The sequence below is a fragment of the Dermacentor variabilis genome, chromosome 1, assembly GCF_050947875.1.
Source record: "Dermacentor variabilis isolate Ectoservices chromosome 1, ASM5094787v1, whole genome shotgun sequence".
In the NCBI taxonomy this organism is placed as follows: domain Eukaryota; kingdom Metazoa; phylum Arthropoda; class Arachnida; order Ixodida; family Ixodidae; genus Dermacentor; species Dermacentor variabilis.
The window spans coordinates 25,817,696-25,834,840 of record NC_134568.1 but is presented as its reverse complement, the minus strand read 5'-3'; the positions used below and the strand labels follow the sequence as shown (position 1 = coordinate 25,834,840).

General features: G+C 45.0%; 1 protein-coding gene across 11 annotated transcripts in view; it reads right to left on the bottom strand.

Annotated features, from left to right (window-relative positions):
- Positions 1-16,696, bottom strand: part of LOC142575934 (uncharacterized) — a 238,440-nt gene extending 221,744 nt beyond the window's left edge. For 6 of the 11 annotated variants that reach the window (XR_012826745.1, XM_075685813.1, XM_075685823.1 and 3 more), the window contains exon 1: positions 2,855-3,115. Coding sequence is in view for 8 of the 11 variants with exons in the window: in XM_075685813.1 (XP_075541928.1) it covers positions 2,855-2,929 (75 nt within the window). In the remaining 3 variants the exon portion in view is untranslated. Of the gene's footprint in view, positions 1-2,854; positions 3,116-11,145; positions 11,366-11,899; positions 11,944-16,135; positions 16,218-16,331 lie in introns of those variants that run through there. The other 5 variants (XM_075685805.1, XM_075685761.1, XM_075685787.1 and 2 more) reach the window with 3 other exon arrangements.
- Positions 16,697-17,145: the final 449 nt, after the last annotated feature.

The following is a 17,145-nucleotide window of genomic DNA, read 5'->3' as shown; positions in this document are numbered from 1 at the left end:
ATAAATTACACGCTTTACGCGAAGCACTTAGATGTGTCAATTAATGATCAGAAGGACCCACTCTAACGACTCAGTAAGTCTGTGGAAAATCGTCAAAATCGTTTCAGGCTCACTTTAAGGGCAGTTTCTCAACGTTCTCGTACGGCGAAGGCCGGCCCTTGCGGCAGCGTGCTCGGTATCGTATTTTCATATTTTGTATTCGATCAAATGAAAAGATACTGTTATTATTATTCAGTCAAATCAAAGGACGTTTATTATTTACAAAGGTTGTACATATTGCGTTGAATATACCGAAGGAAGTCCCATATACCTCAAGGCTGCAAGGGGACCTGCTGTTTTGAGGTGCATGAAGAGAAGTGAGTAAGCAACAGTAGTTATACATTAGCAACGACTCGTAAGCACAAATATTAAAAATAATTTGCGTACAAGAAAACAGTACTAGTAAACAGAAGAACCGTAAACTCAACTTTCTATTAGAAACATGACTAGTTTGTTCTTAAATGTAACAAAAGATACACATTGTTTTAAATCGTTAGGCAGGTTATTCCAATAGGCTACAGCTACAAATTGGGCCGTGTGTTTCCCATAGTTACTGCGTACTTTTGGTAGCAGAAAGTCCTTATTCAAAGCAAAGCTGATGTTATTGGAAATGTAAAGGCACACTTTGCCAAATACATGAATTGTAATGAGATTGTTTATTGTCTTGAACAGTGTGATGATTAGGTGATATTTCACCATAAGTGTCAACGGAAGGATTTCATATTCCCGAAGGAGGGCAAGGGCATTGGCGTGGAAAGGACTGAAGGTGATTAACCAGATGGCTTGGTTCTGTAAATCATGTAAGGTAAGTAAATGTGTGGGACACGTATTACCCTAGGTTGATACACGGTAAGTAATATGGCTGTGAGTGAAGGCGTAGTATAATGACAGTATAGTAGGACAGCTAAAGTATATTCCGCATTTATTAGGATTCTTATCCCGTAGGCCATTTTTTGTTTAGGTGCAAAATATGTTCAGAATATTTTGAGTCCAAAATAACGCCTAGAAAGGAGGATTGCTTAACACCATATAATTTAACTGATTGAAACGTAATATCTGGAGAGTAGGTTGAAGCTTTAGAGGTAGAGTTGAAGGGCATAAACGTAATTTCAGATGGATTAATCTGGAGAGAGCTTGAGTTCGCACCATTGTGTGAATTTCTTGAGGCCATTACTAAGCTTTGTAGTTAGGGAAAGAATTGATGAATCTATTGCTACTATTGTCGTGTCATCTGCATAAAGGAAAGGTGTGGAGTAATAAAGATAGTTTGCGATATCGCTAATGTACATCAAAAATGGAAGCGGTCCAATTATAGAACCTTGAGGTACACCTTATGTCCTAACTTTGAGGTTAGAGAATACTCCGGAAATATAAAAAGTTTGTCGTCTGTCCGATAAGTAACTTTTTATGAGGGCTAGTTCTGGTTCAACAATTCCTAGAGCGGTTAGTTTAATTGCAAGAATTTTATGACTGATGGATAAAAAAACTTTAGTGAGGTCAATTAACAGTGCGCTGGCATATATGCCTGAGTCGATAGCCAATTTAATCTGATCCCAATTTATTCTGATTTAGTATTATATTAACCAGCGACGCAACTTGCGTCAGAGTTCCGAATTTTTCCTGTCAAAAGTAATTATCAATGAGAATAAAATAGGTTTCCCTGTATACATATCACAGAATAGCACCTTTTTCGTGCGTTCTTTTTTTTTTTTTGCGCGTAACTTCTTGCCGTTCGGTCAGCAGTTTCGTATGGTCAGGAGATCGCTTGCTAAAACCGCATGTATTGAAAGCATGTTATCCTACAGGCGCTTATGTATTTGTAGCTGCCCTAGCCACGTGTAGTGTACTTCGTTATCGTTGTTTGGAGGAAACAAGCCATTACTCTGTCATGCATAGGTCGCATGCAGAGAGGGCGCTGTAGGCATACATGACGCACTTGGAGCTAGATTTGGCTAAATTTAGCCTGCAATTTAAGTAAACGACGAGACGAGCTCGTCAGCGTCCAGCAGGAGCATCCAGAGTGCACCCAACAGCCCGAGCGTGGGACCAATGCCAGAGCAGAATACACGTGCGCCCTAATACCGCAGGCTCTGGAAGTTCGCTACAGGGCATTTCAAGTCCGTGTTCATCGACAACGAGTATAGTGTGCTTGGTTACGTCATTTCTGTACACCGGTGCGCTCATACAGCATTGAATGTCATGTCATGGAATGAATGTCATATACATGGAATGTCTTGCATGCGCAAAACATTCCATGTACCCCACTGCGGCTGTGTCCCCGCGATACAGCCTAGCCGATTTTATAGCGCAGCATTATACGGTTAGCTGTTCGAAAAACTTCATGCGAAGCAAGAAAACCCCTTTTTCAATACAGGGCAAGAATGCCCAGGTTAAGCCCATTGCGTGCGCGGTTGACAGCTTGTCATTCGGAGTACAGTGACAAACGACCCAGTGTCCGCGATAACAACAGGAGCGCCGGCGGAAAGCATTCTACGAGCCCATTCACTCTCGCCGTTCCTCATATACGCCCTACGCAGAAAGGATGTGTTGAATCTAGGCCAGAAATGCCTAAGCCTATACTAAAAGCGCAATAGCAAATAGTTTAGAACGCCCTGCTAAACTCCCGACAGTGACGATGGAAGGTGGCGAAAGGGGAGCCAGAAAGAGAGGATGCGTCACTTTTGCATTAGCTACGCGTGCACGGGCAGCCGTCGCTCTTCCGCTGCTTACGATGGCTTTGACGCGTTTGATATGCCACGTCGAGCGTCGCACTAAAAAAAAAAAAAGAAAAAGAAATTCGCGTTGAACCACTCACATGGTGGCGGATTTGCCTGCGAAGCTGTCCATCGCAGACCGAGCAACTATGACCAAAGTCCGCGTCCAGAAACATTGTCTTGGATTTGGAATTCGCCCCGGAGAAACTCGGAGGAGGCGGCCACTCACGCTTTCGCCGCTTGGACGCAGACTCGAATTACATCCGCGCACGCCCGGAAAAACAATGCCCAATCCGGTTCTTACAAACCGCGTCGCACATCCCTGTGTTTTACCGCCACAACTGCCGCGCTGTTGTATCGAGGGCAGACAACAGCAGAATAAGGCGGCAGCAACAGCGGCCAACGCCGCTGCACTCGCCCACTGCGCAGGTGCGGCGCGCCGTGAAATCACGTGTCCTTTCTTCCTTCTCCGCCGTACCATCGTATGTTATCTTTTTTGTTCACTTTATGGACGTTAGCCACCCAGATACGCCTCCTCCTCCCCCCTCCCCCTTTAGACTTTGCATACGGCTCATTCGTACAGGTCCGTCAGGTAAATAGCGTCGCTGTAAAACAATCATATGAGCCATTGCACTCTGTGAAGGTGGATGATCAGCGAAGCTGTCTAGCACACGACAAAGAGGTGACATAGAATTTGGAACAAAGATACGAACCCATTTATTGTCTTGACCGGTGGCCACTGTGGCGAAAGGTATGCACACACATTTATTTTTGAAGATCCGCATTCATTCGTGTCATACATTCGTTATATACATTCGTGTTTTCATTTCGCGATATACTGAGGCAAAGAATTTGAGGCCGAAATCACCGCACCGCCTGGCAGTGGGCCAATGCCGTCGGCGCCTTCGCAGACGGAAGAGCAGGATGGGAACACTGGCATGGTGAGCGGCAACGGAGCGAGCTGTGAAAGAAGAAGACGACGACGACGACGACGAACGCGCAAGCAGAGGCACGAGCCAATGACGATAACGCTGGTTTTTGCTCTCGCAGATTTGTTGACGGACACGAAAGATGCACCAGAGCCCTAGCCATACACAGCTTCTCTGTAATTAAGCGGAACATCCCTGAGTGGGAACTGTCGAAGATATGCGCAGCATTATATGGCGGTCGGCATGGTGCGGAATGTATGTGTACGACAATGGAAATATGTGCATCTCTCTGCTCGTACTCCTCACGCATCTTTAAGTAAATAACACAAACTACATCAGCATAACCTCTACACACATCGTTACCACACATAACACATTCCGCACCACGCCGACTGCGATATAATACTGTACATATCTTGGAAAAAAAATGGCCGCCAGAGGAGCAGCGTGAACTCGAGCGGCTTTAGAGACTAGGAAAACTGCCTTAAAGTATTTAGACTTGAGGGGAAGCTTCGTTAACAAACTATAACACGGCAATCAGCACTCGAATATAATTATAACCCTAATAATAATTGTAAATATTCATCTCATATATAGGATCTAAAGCGCGCGCTGTTTCTTGCCTCTGCGTGTAGTAGTTAAGAGAGCCAGTTTAAGGGCGGAGAAGAGGGAAGGAAAAGAAAGCAAACTTGCAGCGCCGTGGTTTTAAGGCGCAACCGTGGTAGAGAAACGGAAAGGCGATATAAGCATGCGTGGCCATGATACGCACACGACAAACTGCCTTACAATATTTAGACTTGAGGGGAAGCTTCGTTAACAAACTATAACACGGCAATGAGCACTCGAATACGACGAGAGAAATAATTTGAGACGTGGAAAATTCCCTTGAAATAAATCTGGTTTGCGAGACAAATGCTTGTATGTATTGAATCTCTTAAAAGATGAGGGGGGAAATATGCGCTCACCGAGAGGGCATCGTCAGCGCGAGACCACCACCAGGCTCCTTACGGGGATGTGGAGAGCTTCGCGGCCGGAACGAAGCCTCCCCTCTCCGCCGGCCAGGCGTGGAAAACGCGCTTTCCGATCGCTCAAGGTTGCGTAGGAATAGTATAGTTCTAGCGTCTAGGAAAAGCTTTAACAGGTGCGAGGACGGCACGCATAGCGTGGGAAGCTAGCCGCCGGAATAGCTATCTTCGAGAGCTATTCTATATTATATTATATTATACTTCGAGAGCTATGACTGATGCTTTTCTATATATATGTATTCATCTCATCTATGCGATCGCATGCGCGTGCTGTTTCTTTGTCTCTGCGTGTAGTAGTTAAGAGAGCCAGTTTAAGGGCGGAGAAGAGGGAAGGAAAGGAAAGCAAACTTGCAGCGCCGTGGTTTTAAAGCGCAACCGTGGTAGAGAAACGGAAAGGCGATATAACCATGCGTGGCCATGATACGCACACGACAAACTGCCTTACAATATTTAGAATTGAGGGGTAGTTTCGTTAACAAACTATAACACGGCAATCAGCACTCGAATATAATTATAACCCTAATAATAATTGTAAATATTCATCTCATCTATAGGATCTAAAGCGCGCGCTGTTTCTTGCCTCTGCGTGTAGTAGTTAAGAGAGCCAGTTTAAGGGCGGAGAAGAGGGAAGGAAAAGAAAGCAAACTTGCAGCGCCGTGGTTTTAAGGCGCAACCGTGGTAGAGAAACAGAAAGGCGATATAAGCATGCGTGGCCATGATACGCACACGACAAACTGCCTTACAATATTTAGAATTGAGGGGTAGTTTCGTTAACAAACTATAACACGGCAATCAGCACTCGAATATAATTATAACCCTAATAATAATTGTAAATATTCATCTCATCTATAGGATCTAAAGCGCGCGCTGTTTCTTGCCTCTGCGTGTGGTAGTTAAGAGAGCCAGTTTAAGGGCGGAGAAGAGGGAAGGAAAAGAAAGCAAACTTGCAGCGCCGTGGTTTTAAGGCGCAACCGTGGTAGAGAAACGGAAAGGCGATATAAGCATGCGTGGCCATGATACGCACACGACAAACTGCCTTACAATATTTAGACTTGAGGGGAAGCTTCGTTAACAAACTATAACACGGCAATGAGCACTCGAATACGACGAGAGAAATAATTGAGACGTGGAAAATTCCCTTGAAATAAATCTGGTTTGCGAGACAAATGCTTGTATGTATTGAATCTCTTAAAAGATGAGGGGGGAAATATGCGCTCACCGAGAGGGCATCGTCAGCGCGAGACCACCACCAGGCTCCTTACGGGGATGTGGAGAGCTTCGCGGCCGGAACGAAGCCTCCCCTCTCCGCCGGCCAGGCGTGGAAAACGCGCTTTCCGATCGCTCAAGGTTGCGTAGGAATAGTATAGTTCTAGCGTCTAGGAAAAGCTTTAACAGGTGCGAGGACGGCACGCATAGCGTGGGAAGCTAGCCGCCGGAATAGCTATCTTCGAGAGCTATTCTATATTATATTATATTATGGTGGTCAGATTGTTCTAGAGAAACTGGCCACCCTGTATACGCAATGCCTCATAACCTCGAGCGTACCGGAATCTTGGAAGAACGCTAACATAATCCTAATCCATAAGAAAGGGGACGCCAAAGACTTGAAAAATTATAGACCGATCAGCTTACTGTCCGTTGCCTACAAAGTATTTACTAAGGTAATCGCAAATAGAATCAGGAACACCTTAGACTTCTGTCAACCAAAGGACCAGGCAGGATTCCGTAAAGGCTACTCAACAATAGACCATATTCACACTGTCAATCAAGTGATAGAGAAATGTGCAGAATATAACCAACCCTTATATATAGCTTTCATTGATTACGAGAAAGCGTTTGATTCAGTCGAAACCTTAGCAGTCATGGAGGCATTACGGAATCAGGGTGTAGATGAGCCATATGTAAAAATACTAGAAGATATCTATAGCGGCTCCACAGCCACCGTAGTCCTCCACAAAGAAAGTAACAAAATCCCTATAAAGAAAGGTGTCAGACAGGGAGATACGATATCTCCAATGCTATTCACAGCATGTTTACAGGAGGTATTCAGAGGCCTGGAGTGGGAAGAATTGGGGGTAAAAGTTGATGGAGAATACCTTAGCAACTTGCGATTCGCTGATGATATTGCCTTGCTTAGTAACTCAGGAGACCAATTGCAATGCATGCTCACTGACCTGGAGAGGCAAAGCAGAAGGGTGGGTCTGAAAATTAATTTGCAGAAAACTAAAGTATTGTTTAACAGTCTCGGAAGAGAACAGCAGTTTACGATAGGTAGCGAAGCACTGGAAGTGGTAAGGGAATACATCTACTTAGGGCAGGTAGTGACCACGGATCCGGATCATGAGACTGAAATAACCAGAAGAATAAGAATGGGCTGGGGTGCGTTTGGCAGGCATTCTCAAATCATGAACAGCAGGTTGCCACTATCCCTCAAAAGGAAAGTGTATAACAGCTGTGTGTTACCAGTACTCACATATGGGGCAGAAACCTGGAGGCTTACGAAAAGGGTTCTGCTGAAATTGAGGACGACGCAACGAGCTATGGAAAGAAGAATGATGGGTGTAACGTTAAGGGATAAGAAAAGAGCAGATTGGGTGAGGCAACAAACGCGGGTAAACGACATCTTAGTTGAAATCAAGAAAAAGAAATGGGCATGGGCAGGACATGTAATGAGGAGGGAAGATAACCGATGGTCATTAAGGGTTACGGACTGGATTCCAAGGGAAGGGAAGCGTAGCAGGGGGCGGCAGAAAGTTAGGTGGGCGGATGAAATTAAGATGTTTGCAGGGACAACATGGCCACAATTAGTCCATGACCGGGGTAATTGGAGAAGTATTGGAGAGGCCTTTGCCCTGCAGTGGGCGTAACTAGGCTGATGATGATGATGATATCTTGGACAGTTCCTGTTCAGGGAGGTTCGGCTTAATTTCTTTCACACTAATCCGTAATTACTAGCTCCACGTTAAAGGTCAGCTAAGGGTTTGCATGGCTGCCGTGCTACAGAGCAGCCAACGAGGTAGTCTGCACTGGAGGTCAGAAGCGGCCGTATGACCACGGTGTCGAACCAAACTGGAGCTAGCTGAACCGAAAACTTCAGCGTAACTGTTACTTTTAGTTGAAGTTCTTTATTTAGCTGTTTTACACCATTTTGGAACTGATTGAAGGAACCGTTCCAAAACCGGTTCGACAAGCTGTTTGGAAGACCCTGTGCACACTCTGCTAAGGCAGGTCAGACGAAGAACGTTGGATAAATGCTCAAAGGTTCCCGTTGAGGGCAAACGGTCCCAACGCTACAGGCAGACTCAAATAACTTCAACTTAGTTTTGACGCTTATTATGGTAATGTTCGTGCAACCAAGGCTGTCTTAATGGGATGAAAAATAGTGCTGTTTTATACGTACTTGCACCCATTGCTATACAGCAAAGGAAGTGGAACAATTCTGTTCAACTTCATGCTCTGTTGCAACATACTGCTGTGCGCTGTCGTCTGAGCTGCAGCTGCAATCCCAACACCCACAAGGAATCTATAGCGCTGAAGCTCCTGACGTTCTTTACGGTTCTACTTGGTGTTGCGTGTGGCGTGACAATGCTTCATGGGACAATGACGGTAAAGTGAGAGGGCGTAGCGTATACGTGTGGTCTGGGCTTAAGTTTCACGTAGTTCGGGGCTAGCTCAGTGCTCAAAACTAACCTAAATACCATACGGCTGCGACACCCCGATAAGCAGCGTGGCCAAAGTTTCATTCCTACATTGACGGGCGCAACCGAGAGTTAGCAGACGATAGTCGGCTTCTTTCGGAAGTGCGTAATTCTTATCGAAATTCGAACTGCAAATTTTCGCTCGCTTCCGCATGTTTAGTAAGTTGCGTCAATCAATATACACCGTAAATGTGTATCAGAAGCGCACTGATCTTACCACCCTTCTTGATTGAAGTCAGCTATAGGCCAATAGCAGCCGTCTATGAAGAGCTCGCATATGACGAAATATGCAAGTCTCCGACAGCTTCGAAACAGGCGAGGAGAAGGCCTCTTTTTGAAAAGAGAGATTGTTTGAGAAAAAGGTGACGCGCCTCGCTCCTCGTGAGGGGCCTTTCTAGGACTCGGGCCTGCCAGATCATAACTGAGCAGAGTCTCAATAAAATTGTTACCACCACCACCGCCTCGCACGACTGCAAAATTTGGCTTAGATATTCACAGCAGCGTAGGCTATCCGCAAACTCTGTTTTTTCACCAAGCTCGAGGGGTGGTTTAGGACCCATTTAAATATGGCTTCTTAAAACAATTTTTGCGATCTTAGAAAGTAAAGTAAAACACGCCTTTATTGCATTTTTTTACGGGCAATGCAGCGCGGGGGTGGTATATCCGAGCCGTGGTTGAATTTATTAGAACTTAACTAATGTGAAAGGAGAAACGAAGAACAATATTTAGCGTTGCTTAGATAAACAATCCTTTCGTTGTTTAGCTGTGGTTGCTAGGTCAGTGAACGGGCACGTCCTAGCGGAGCTGCTTAGCGCAGTCTTTGACTTGAGATTGCTTAGGTTTGAAATCCAAATGAGGAATTGGTCTAGAAGCCGGCGATTAATGGCAGTTGGGCAAGTAAGGGTTTTAACAAGAGAGTCATGGAAAAATACTAAACGGTACGAATAATGGCAGAACAGGTTAATTTAATGAGGCTAATATTTGTGACGATTGCGTATGGTTTACAGGAGGAAATTTGAAGATATAAATGATTTCGACTACAGTGAGTAATTTGGTAATGGGGACCCAATTTCATGCGTGCCACACAATTATTAATCTGCCTTGCTGACCTGGCAGCCATATGATCTTGAGCCAGGAATGACTGGACGCGAGAAGACGACAAGGCGCATTGTCCACAGTTTAAGCTGCCGTTGAGTACTTTAACGTATGATGAAAATCGATAAAGGAGGAGTCTCAATTGAGAACGTGTTTGGTAGCGAATGCAGTGTATTCGGTTGCTATATGGTCATTCAAGTCCTCTGCAGTTTGGCCAAACCAGCCCACGGATCTAAAATTGAGCCATCCATTTGTACACCGCTGCTTTAGACAGAGTCCTCCCGTGCCCCAGTCAAGGAAGACTAGTGTAGCAATAGGGGCTTAAGGCTTCACGCCACCCGTCGTATTCATATATCCTTATCGCTGAAAAGGTGGAAATGAGAACATCAATCTAATCTTACACCGTTACACGGCCGCGTGTGCTTCCATAAAATGTTCAATGTGCGTCATTTTGAAACACATTGAGCACACTTTCACCATCTTGAGAGGCGAGAGCACACTCATAAATAAGTTACAGTAAGGGGTCGTGTACTTTCTCTAAAGACTTTCATCAGTTTAAGAACTATTCAGGGGACGCCTTAACAATATGTTTCATCTTACATCAGTTGCATGTCAGCGTTATTATCGGTGTACGGTCAGAGGTCAAATTTGATAAAAAGTAAGGCTCAGAAAAATAAAATAAATTATATACGTCCCAAAGCTAAGTCAGAAACACAAGAGACACCGTAATATAGAGTTACACATCACTTTTCCCCCCTTGAAGCTCTTCAACATTTCTGAACATATCAGCATGCGGTATTCTTAGTTTTGCTTCCCGCCCCACGGAAAAGTGGCGCCGACAACTGGGAGTCAAAAAGCAGACGTTTTGCACAAAACAGAAGCGAACTCGCTACATTGACCACGCCAGCATGTAGTGGCTGCGTCAGTGCGGCGAGCTTGCTTGTGTCCACGTGCCACAGACCAAAGGTGACAATCGACGTTAGTTTGCTGCCCGGTTCTACTTTCTAATTTCGAAAATTCACTGACCCAGAGGGGCGCAAAATACCGCAGCATCGAAACGTACACACCATGCATACAATGCGCATAGTTCTATAGGATCCGTGCGTGTATGTTTGTGCTTTGATGTGTGCGGTGAGCCTATATAAAGAACACCAGCAATAGCCACTGAAGTAAGTTAAATCTTGCCTTAATTGTTTACAAATGCATCGCATATGAGCGCTATTCTTCTTTTAGCGTATATGTACATTTCAAATGAGGCATTATTTCAGTGTTGCCCTTAATAGTGTTATTGCATTGCTGATAATCGCAGGAGAAGTTTTCGTTATATATCTCTAATTGTTTTTACTTTATATGTGTTTATTTATACCTCATGTGCATCTGGCTGGTACAGAAGCAATACCGAGATAATTCTAAGCTTACTCTAGTGTATGCGCAGTCAGCACATTAAGCATCGCAAATAATTCTAGAAAAAGTACCCTGCAACTGTCTGTTCTCTTTTTCTGCATTTTCCCTAATTGGACCTATAGTGTTCGCCATGGCTGAGCAAATAAGTGTGTGCGCAAACGTGCGCAAGTCTGCGTGCAGTAGAAGGCCATAACGCACAGTATACGTGCTGGCTGACACTCCGGCTAAACGCTGTACTCACGTGAGAAATTGACGGCGAGAGGATGGTCCGCGTCAATGTAGACGTCAACGTCGATTTTGGGCAGCTGCAGCACCTTTCTTCCTATTGCCATCTCCCTCAATCTGTCTAAGGTTTTTTTGATGTCCTCTATGATTGTCCCGGTGGCCAGAGATCCTGGGCAGCAGCATTGCGCCCGCCGCGGTACATGAGAAACTGCTTCGCTCAAGAGACCTTGCACACGCTGCAAAACGTAACACGAACAAGATTGCTGCAAATATAGTTTCTATCTAAATAGCACCTTTCATTAAACGATCAGCTGCGAAACAGCGTAGCAACGAGGAACGGGCGCTCAAAAACGATCTGCAGAATGCGGAACACCTGTGCACGAAGGTTAATTCTCTAAGCACTTTAACGGCCAGGTGTGGCGAAGACCGTCACAAAAAATAGTGACGCTTCACTTCGTGAACGCGGGTTACGCACAAGCGTATGGGTGCCATTCCTATATGATTGGGTTACCAATTATATGGACACTCCAGGCGCATTTCTGCCGTCGTTATTAGTAAGGCATGTGCCTTTACCCAAGCCCTTAACAAAAAGCAGACACTCCTTTGTCATGCGTCATCCCGGGTGAACGCTTTTCTGGTTGCTACCACCAAATTTAAAAGCATCTGGAGTGCCCGTGTGTCACGTGTATCGTTTAAGCATAATATAATACAATCTAATACTTGCAGGGTGAAGAAAAATCAAGTAGAAGAAAGCATGTTCGTATACTTGCCAAATATGAGCATCACAGCTATAATAGAGTTTCCCATAGTTAACCTGAAAAGATAAAATACAAGCGATATATTTCTTCCTGTTGTTTAAAGCCCGCAAGACGAAGCAAATTACGCTAAATGATTTTCTTTACTTTATTCGCTTTTTTCGGGCGTTCCGATTGTTTGCGGACTCCCTGCATGCGACGGAAATTTAAGTTGTGCGTTATGTGAGTTCAAGCCTCAAGAAGTTTGTCTTGAACCGCTCATTCTTAACGAGAAAACATCAAGATGTTTGGCTTGAACCAGCCATTCTTAAAGAGACCCTATGTTTATTAAAGCTCGTTAATTCTTGGTCCTGTTCGGCGCGCTTTCAGCGGAACCCACCGAAGCCAATAAGCTAGATAGTTAAAGTATCTGCGGTTAGGCGGAAGTGGGGGGGGGGGGGGGGGGGGGGGGGCGTGCACACGATGGTTGGCGGGAGCAATAGCTGAAGATATAACGACCTCGTCATATTGAAAAAAACTGTCGTCAGGGTAGATTCCCCGAAGCAACGATAACAGTCACTCTGCGCCTCGGGCTAAAAAGGGAAGACAAACTCACAAGAGCTCAAAGAATATAAGCACTGATGTTAAAAGTCAGAACAGTAATTGTGGTCATGTGCAAAAACGATATAAAAAGAGAGAAAGTGAAAAAAAGGAAAGAATTGCTCGTAGTGTCCTAGAGGCTAGTGATGAACATACAACCTACAGGTACATCACGGCCATCTTGTGTCGTTTGTTTAACGGTCTTAGGGCGCACAATTGGCTGTCGGATATTGCAATGTATAGAGTGGGTACTTGTTATGTGTGTGTTATTACTTGCCAGGTAGTAACTATACTAGCAGCATAAGAAGGTTCGAAAAGCCAGCACCTCTTAGACAACTGCTCAGAATTGCGTGCAGAATTTTGACGTCCCGTCCGACCAAACGATAGTCTCTTGGATAGGAGCCGCACATTGCTTCGAACTTGTCATGCTTGCGGTGTGTGTATATTCAAAAGCACTTCTAATTGTCGCTTTTCTAGCACGTCATTTATGCCTGGTTAACACAAGGTTCGAGATGATAGGTCGTATAGCAGCTGCTTTTCAGGGCTCTCCTGGAAAATACATGGTAACGAAGAATATAGAGGTATTTCAATTTCCGAAAAGCTGCAAAGCTTGAACTGTCGGTGCTTTTTGAAATCTCCAAAATTTAAGTATAAAATAACTATTCGCGAAGAGATCACCGCGAGAAGTGGAGTTTGCAAGTGGCCATATGTTCAATGTTTAAAGGACTGGATCCGACATCATTTCCTTCAAGCAGTCCGTCTCCATCGAGCACAGTATTTTTTCGACGCTCCCAGTTTTAAAAAAAATGCACGGTCACAAAGCGTAAAGGAAATGTTAGTGAGTATGAGCCTGTCCACACCTGCAAGTCTTGCAGTGTTGAAGTGTTAATTAAAAAGGAAATATGGGGTTTTATGTGCCCAAACCATGATTAGATTATGAGGCACGCCGTAGTGGGGGACACTGAAATAATTTGGACCACCTGGGGCCCTTTAACGTGCACCTAAATCTAAGTACACGGTTGTTCTCGCATTTCGTTCTTGCGCTGGTCTTGGACAACGCGATGATGAATCTACTGGTTTGATTACAACACGGGTTTTTCTTTCTTTTTTGTTTTCGCCAAGTAATTAAGTTTACTGACTGGTATCTGAGTCGTATAGGGAACGGGGGCAGGCGCGGAATAAGCGAAAAAAAGAAAAAAAAAACGACGAGCATGAATGCCCAGATAGTTTTGTAGTTGTAGTGGTGCAGAAAGATCGAGAGAGAGAAACAACTTTATTTACGGCATAACCAGGTCGTTAAATTAGCTTGCCGGTGATCCGAAGGGGGGTGACCAATTTCTTGCCACAACCGTTTTGGTCCAGTTATAGTTACATCTGCATCAATCTGGTAGTCAACCGTCGACTGGAGTGACTCCCAGGTTACGTGGGAGGGAGTTGGCAGTATTGACTGTGGAGGAGGGTTTCCCTCGCATTCTCAAAGAATGTGATTTTGGGTAGCCTTCATGTAGTTGCAATGTTGGCAGTTTGGTTGGATTTCATCCGGGTAGATTTTGGATAGCCGATGGGGGCTAAGGAAAAAATCGGTTATGATTTGTCTCCAGATCGAAGCCTCTTCCCTTGTTTTGTATAGCGCGAAATAAACTGCATGAGGTTATAATGCGCGAACCGCAAGGTAAGCTTTTATAGACAGAACTGTTTGAAGGGTAAAGGGGTGTATTCAACAGTTCATCTGCTACCGTCAGGCGTAATCTGACAGTCAAGCGACTCGGAGCAGGAACAGCTGGAAGCCCGAGCAGCCCACACTCGCACGAAGCACTGGTGATCCGGCTGGCTCAGCGGCTGCACTGTAGGCATCGAATAGCTGATTTGACTTGCCTTGTCTGTGCTCCCTTCATCTTTACTACAGAAGCAACAACAATCATTATTTCAGAGTTTATTAAACAAAATTTTCCCTATAAGAACTCTGCAACATCCTCAAGAGATACAGGTGCGTTCTCCGATAAGATCAAAGAGGGATGAAATGGCGCTAGCGATGTTAAAAGCTCGGGAAAGCATTTGCGTGACCCGTCGTGGTTGCTAAGTGACTAAGGCGTTTCGCTGCTAAGCACGATGTCGCGGGATCAAATCCCCGGCCCAGGCGGCCGCATTTCCAAGGGGGTGAAATGCAAGAACGCCCGTGGCATTCCCAATGGTGTACGTTAAAGAACCCCGGCCAGGTGGCCAACATTTTACTGGACTTCCCCCGCTACGTCGTGCCTCGTCATCAGATCGTGGTTTTACACGTGAAACTCCAGAATACTACATTTAGGTATTTTTTTCCTGCAATGACAGACACGTCATTAAAATATAGTCCAGGCTAAGAATATCCACACTTCTGTGAACTTCGTGAAACGATGCGTTTAGCCGTTATTTCTTCTTTATCCTGGTTACTGCTGACGTATTGTATAGAGCGCGCCAATTTTTGAAGAAACAAGGCTTTCGTTCTCTTTTTCTGCTTTTTACTTATCTCTATACATTCAAGCACCACGTCATTTGTTTCTTTTCAGGGCGATTTCTTTCCTTATAGTAGAGTGCTTTAGCTTGTCCAGCGTTCCGGTAAACGCAGGTGGACTGGGCGTTTTACCGGATGAGTGGGAGGTGTAAAGGCGAGCTGCTTGACAGGTGCTGTCACCTCGTGGGGCACAGCTGAACCACACAAGCACAGAGATAATATTGCGCCAGCAAAGTATATTCTACTTCAGTGCCGATGTAAATTTTCGGCAGAGGGAAACCGCGACACTTAGGCCGCTGAGCACGAGGTTGCGGGATCGAATCCCGGCCACGGCGGCCGCATTTCGATGGAGGCGAAATGTGAAAACACCCGTGTACTTAGATTTAGGTGCACATTAAAGAACCCCAGGTGGTCAAAATTTCCGGAGTACTCCACTACGGCGTGCCTCATAATCAGAAATGGTTTTGGCACGTAAAACCCCATGATTTAGGAAATCGTGACACAATTACGCCACTGCGAAAATTTAGACCAGCAATGAAAAAGAATACACTTGGTTACTGCAATATTAGCTCCGTGGTTACTGAAATATTAGCTCTGCGCCACAAGGTGGCTGCACCGCTCCAGCAGCTCGCATTTACGTCTAAGCCTAGCTGGGAGAACGCCCAGTACACCTGCGTTAACCGGAGTACCGGACAAGCTCAAACTCTCTAATGTCTCGTATGTTTTACTTCTCGCGGGCCACTTAATCTAATACTTCCTTGCTTTGAAGACTCTGCGCTCGTTTGGCCATGCTAAATTGTCACGGTGAAACGAGCGCATGCATGTGTTGCGGAGGCTCAATAATAAGCGAAGACCTCGCGAACTATAGAAATGTCTTTGCAGGCTCTTAAACATCTACGCGGGCTTCTATTTAAGAACCACTGGACTGCGTTATTTCGAGGATGTCAGTGAATTTATGACGGGGGTTCGTCTAATACGTTACAAGTTGCCATGGTCATGGCACGAGGCTCAGTTTTAGCGCACGCTGAGGGCACGCCGCCGACTCGACTCGTATGTAGTGAATGATGTGTGACAATCTGAACGTCACAGTAATCGTACATTTTTATTATTATTATTTCTACGATTGTCCATTTATAAAACACCGTTCCGGACATCAACTCGTGGAGTAGCAATTTTCTTACCGTTCTGGGGCCAATTCATTCGCAATCTCTTCGAAACAGCGACCGCGCTTCAAGCAGCGCAAAATCGAATAGTCAAGAGAATTATCCAGCTGGCATTGTGCGCACGCGGCGCAGCATTTTTTATGTACGATTGTTTTGTATGAAATGTTCCGAGAACAAAACGTGCTTGCAGAAGCGAAGGGCCACGAAGACTCACGTTTGATCGGCGTAATTATGTGCAGTGCTGCTGAATCCGGAAGAACTACCAGGGCAGGAAACACAGTCGACCGTTGTTTCGCCAGTCCTCCGCCATCAGGTGAATCATAACATTGGCATATTAGCACATAAACGTTTATCTTCCTCTCCCACGAACTCAGTGACTTTTTGTTGCCGCACACTTGTCAGCAGACAGATAGCTGGAGATCGTTTTTTTTTTTTCGTATATGGTGTTTCGAAGGGAGTGCGGCTTTGTTGCTCGGAATCGAAGAGAGAGTGCATCCTACGATGGTTTCTTGCCCTCGTATCGTTGCACTGAATAAGTGCGGCAATGAGCGTTCGCTGAGAAACTCGATTTGTTGTAGGCCCAGTACGTAATCGTCTAGAGCATCTGCAAGCTAGAACACAAGTGTTAAGCGGTATACTAGAGATAATTATTCGCGCTGTTGTTGTGGGGATGAAAGGAGTCATCGCTATCACAATTTTCGTATGGTGCTAAAAAATAACATTCGTGACGATCCGAGCATGGCAGAAAAATAATGCCGGCGATGTCGACAGCTGCATAGAATGAAACAATCCATGTGTTATGTGTTCAATATACCTAAAAGTGGGTTATAATTTCAATACATAGTGTAGCGCTTTCGTGATGCATTGGATGGCTTTTTACGCTGTCCGTCTCGTATATACGAGATGGTCATCCTTAAGTAAAATTTTTAAATATCGCCTGTTGCAGAAGACATAATTCTAGTTTTTTAGCTGGATTATTCGGAGAGGTGGACATTACTTACATTAGAAATCGAAATGCATTGTCAGAT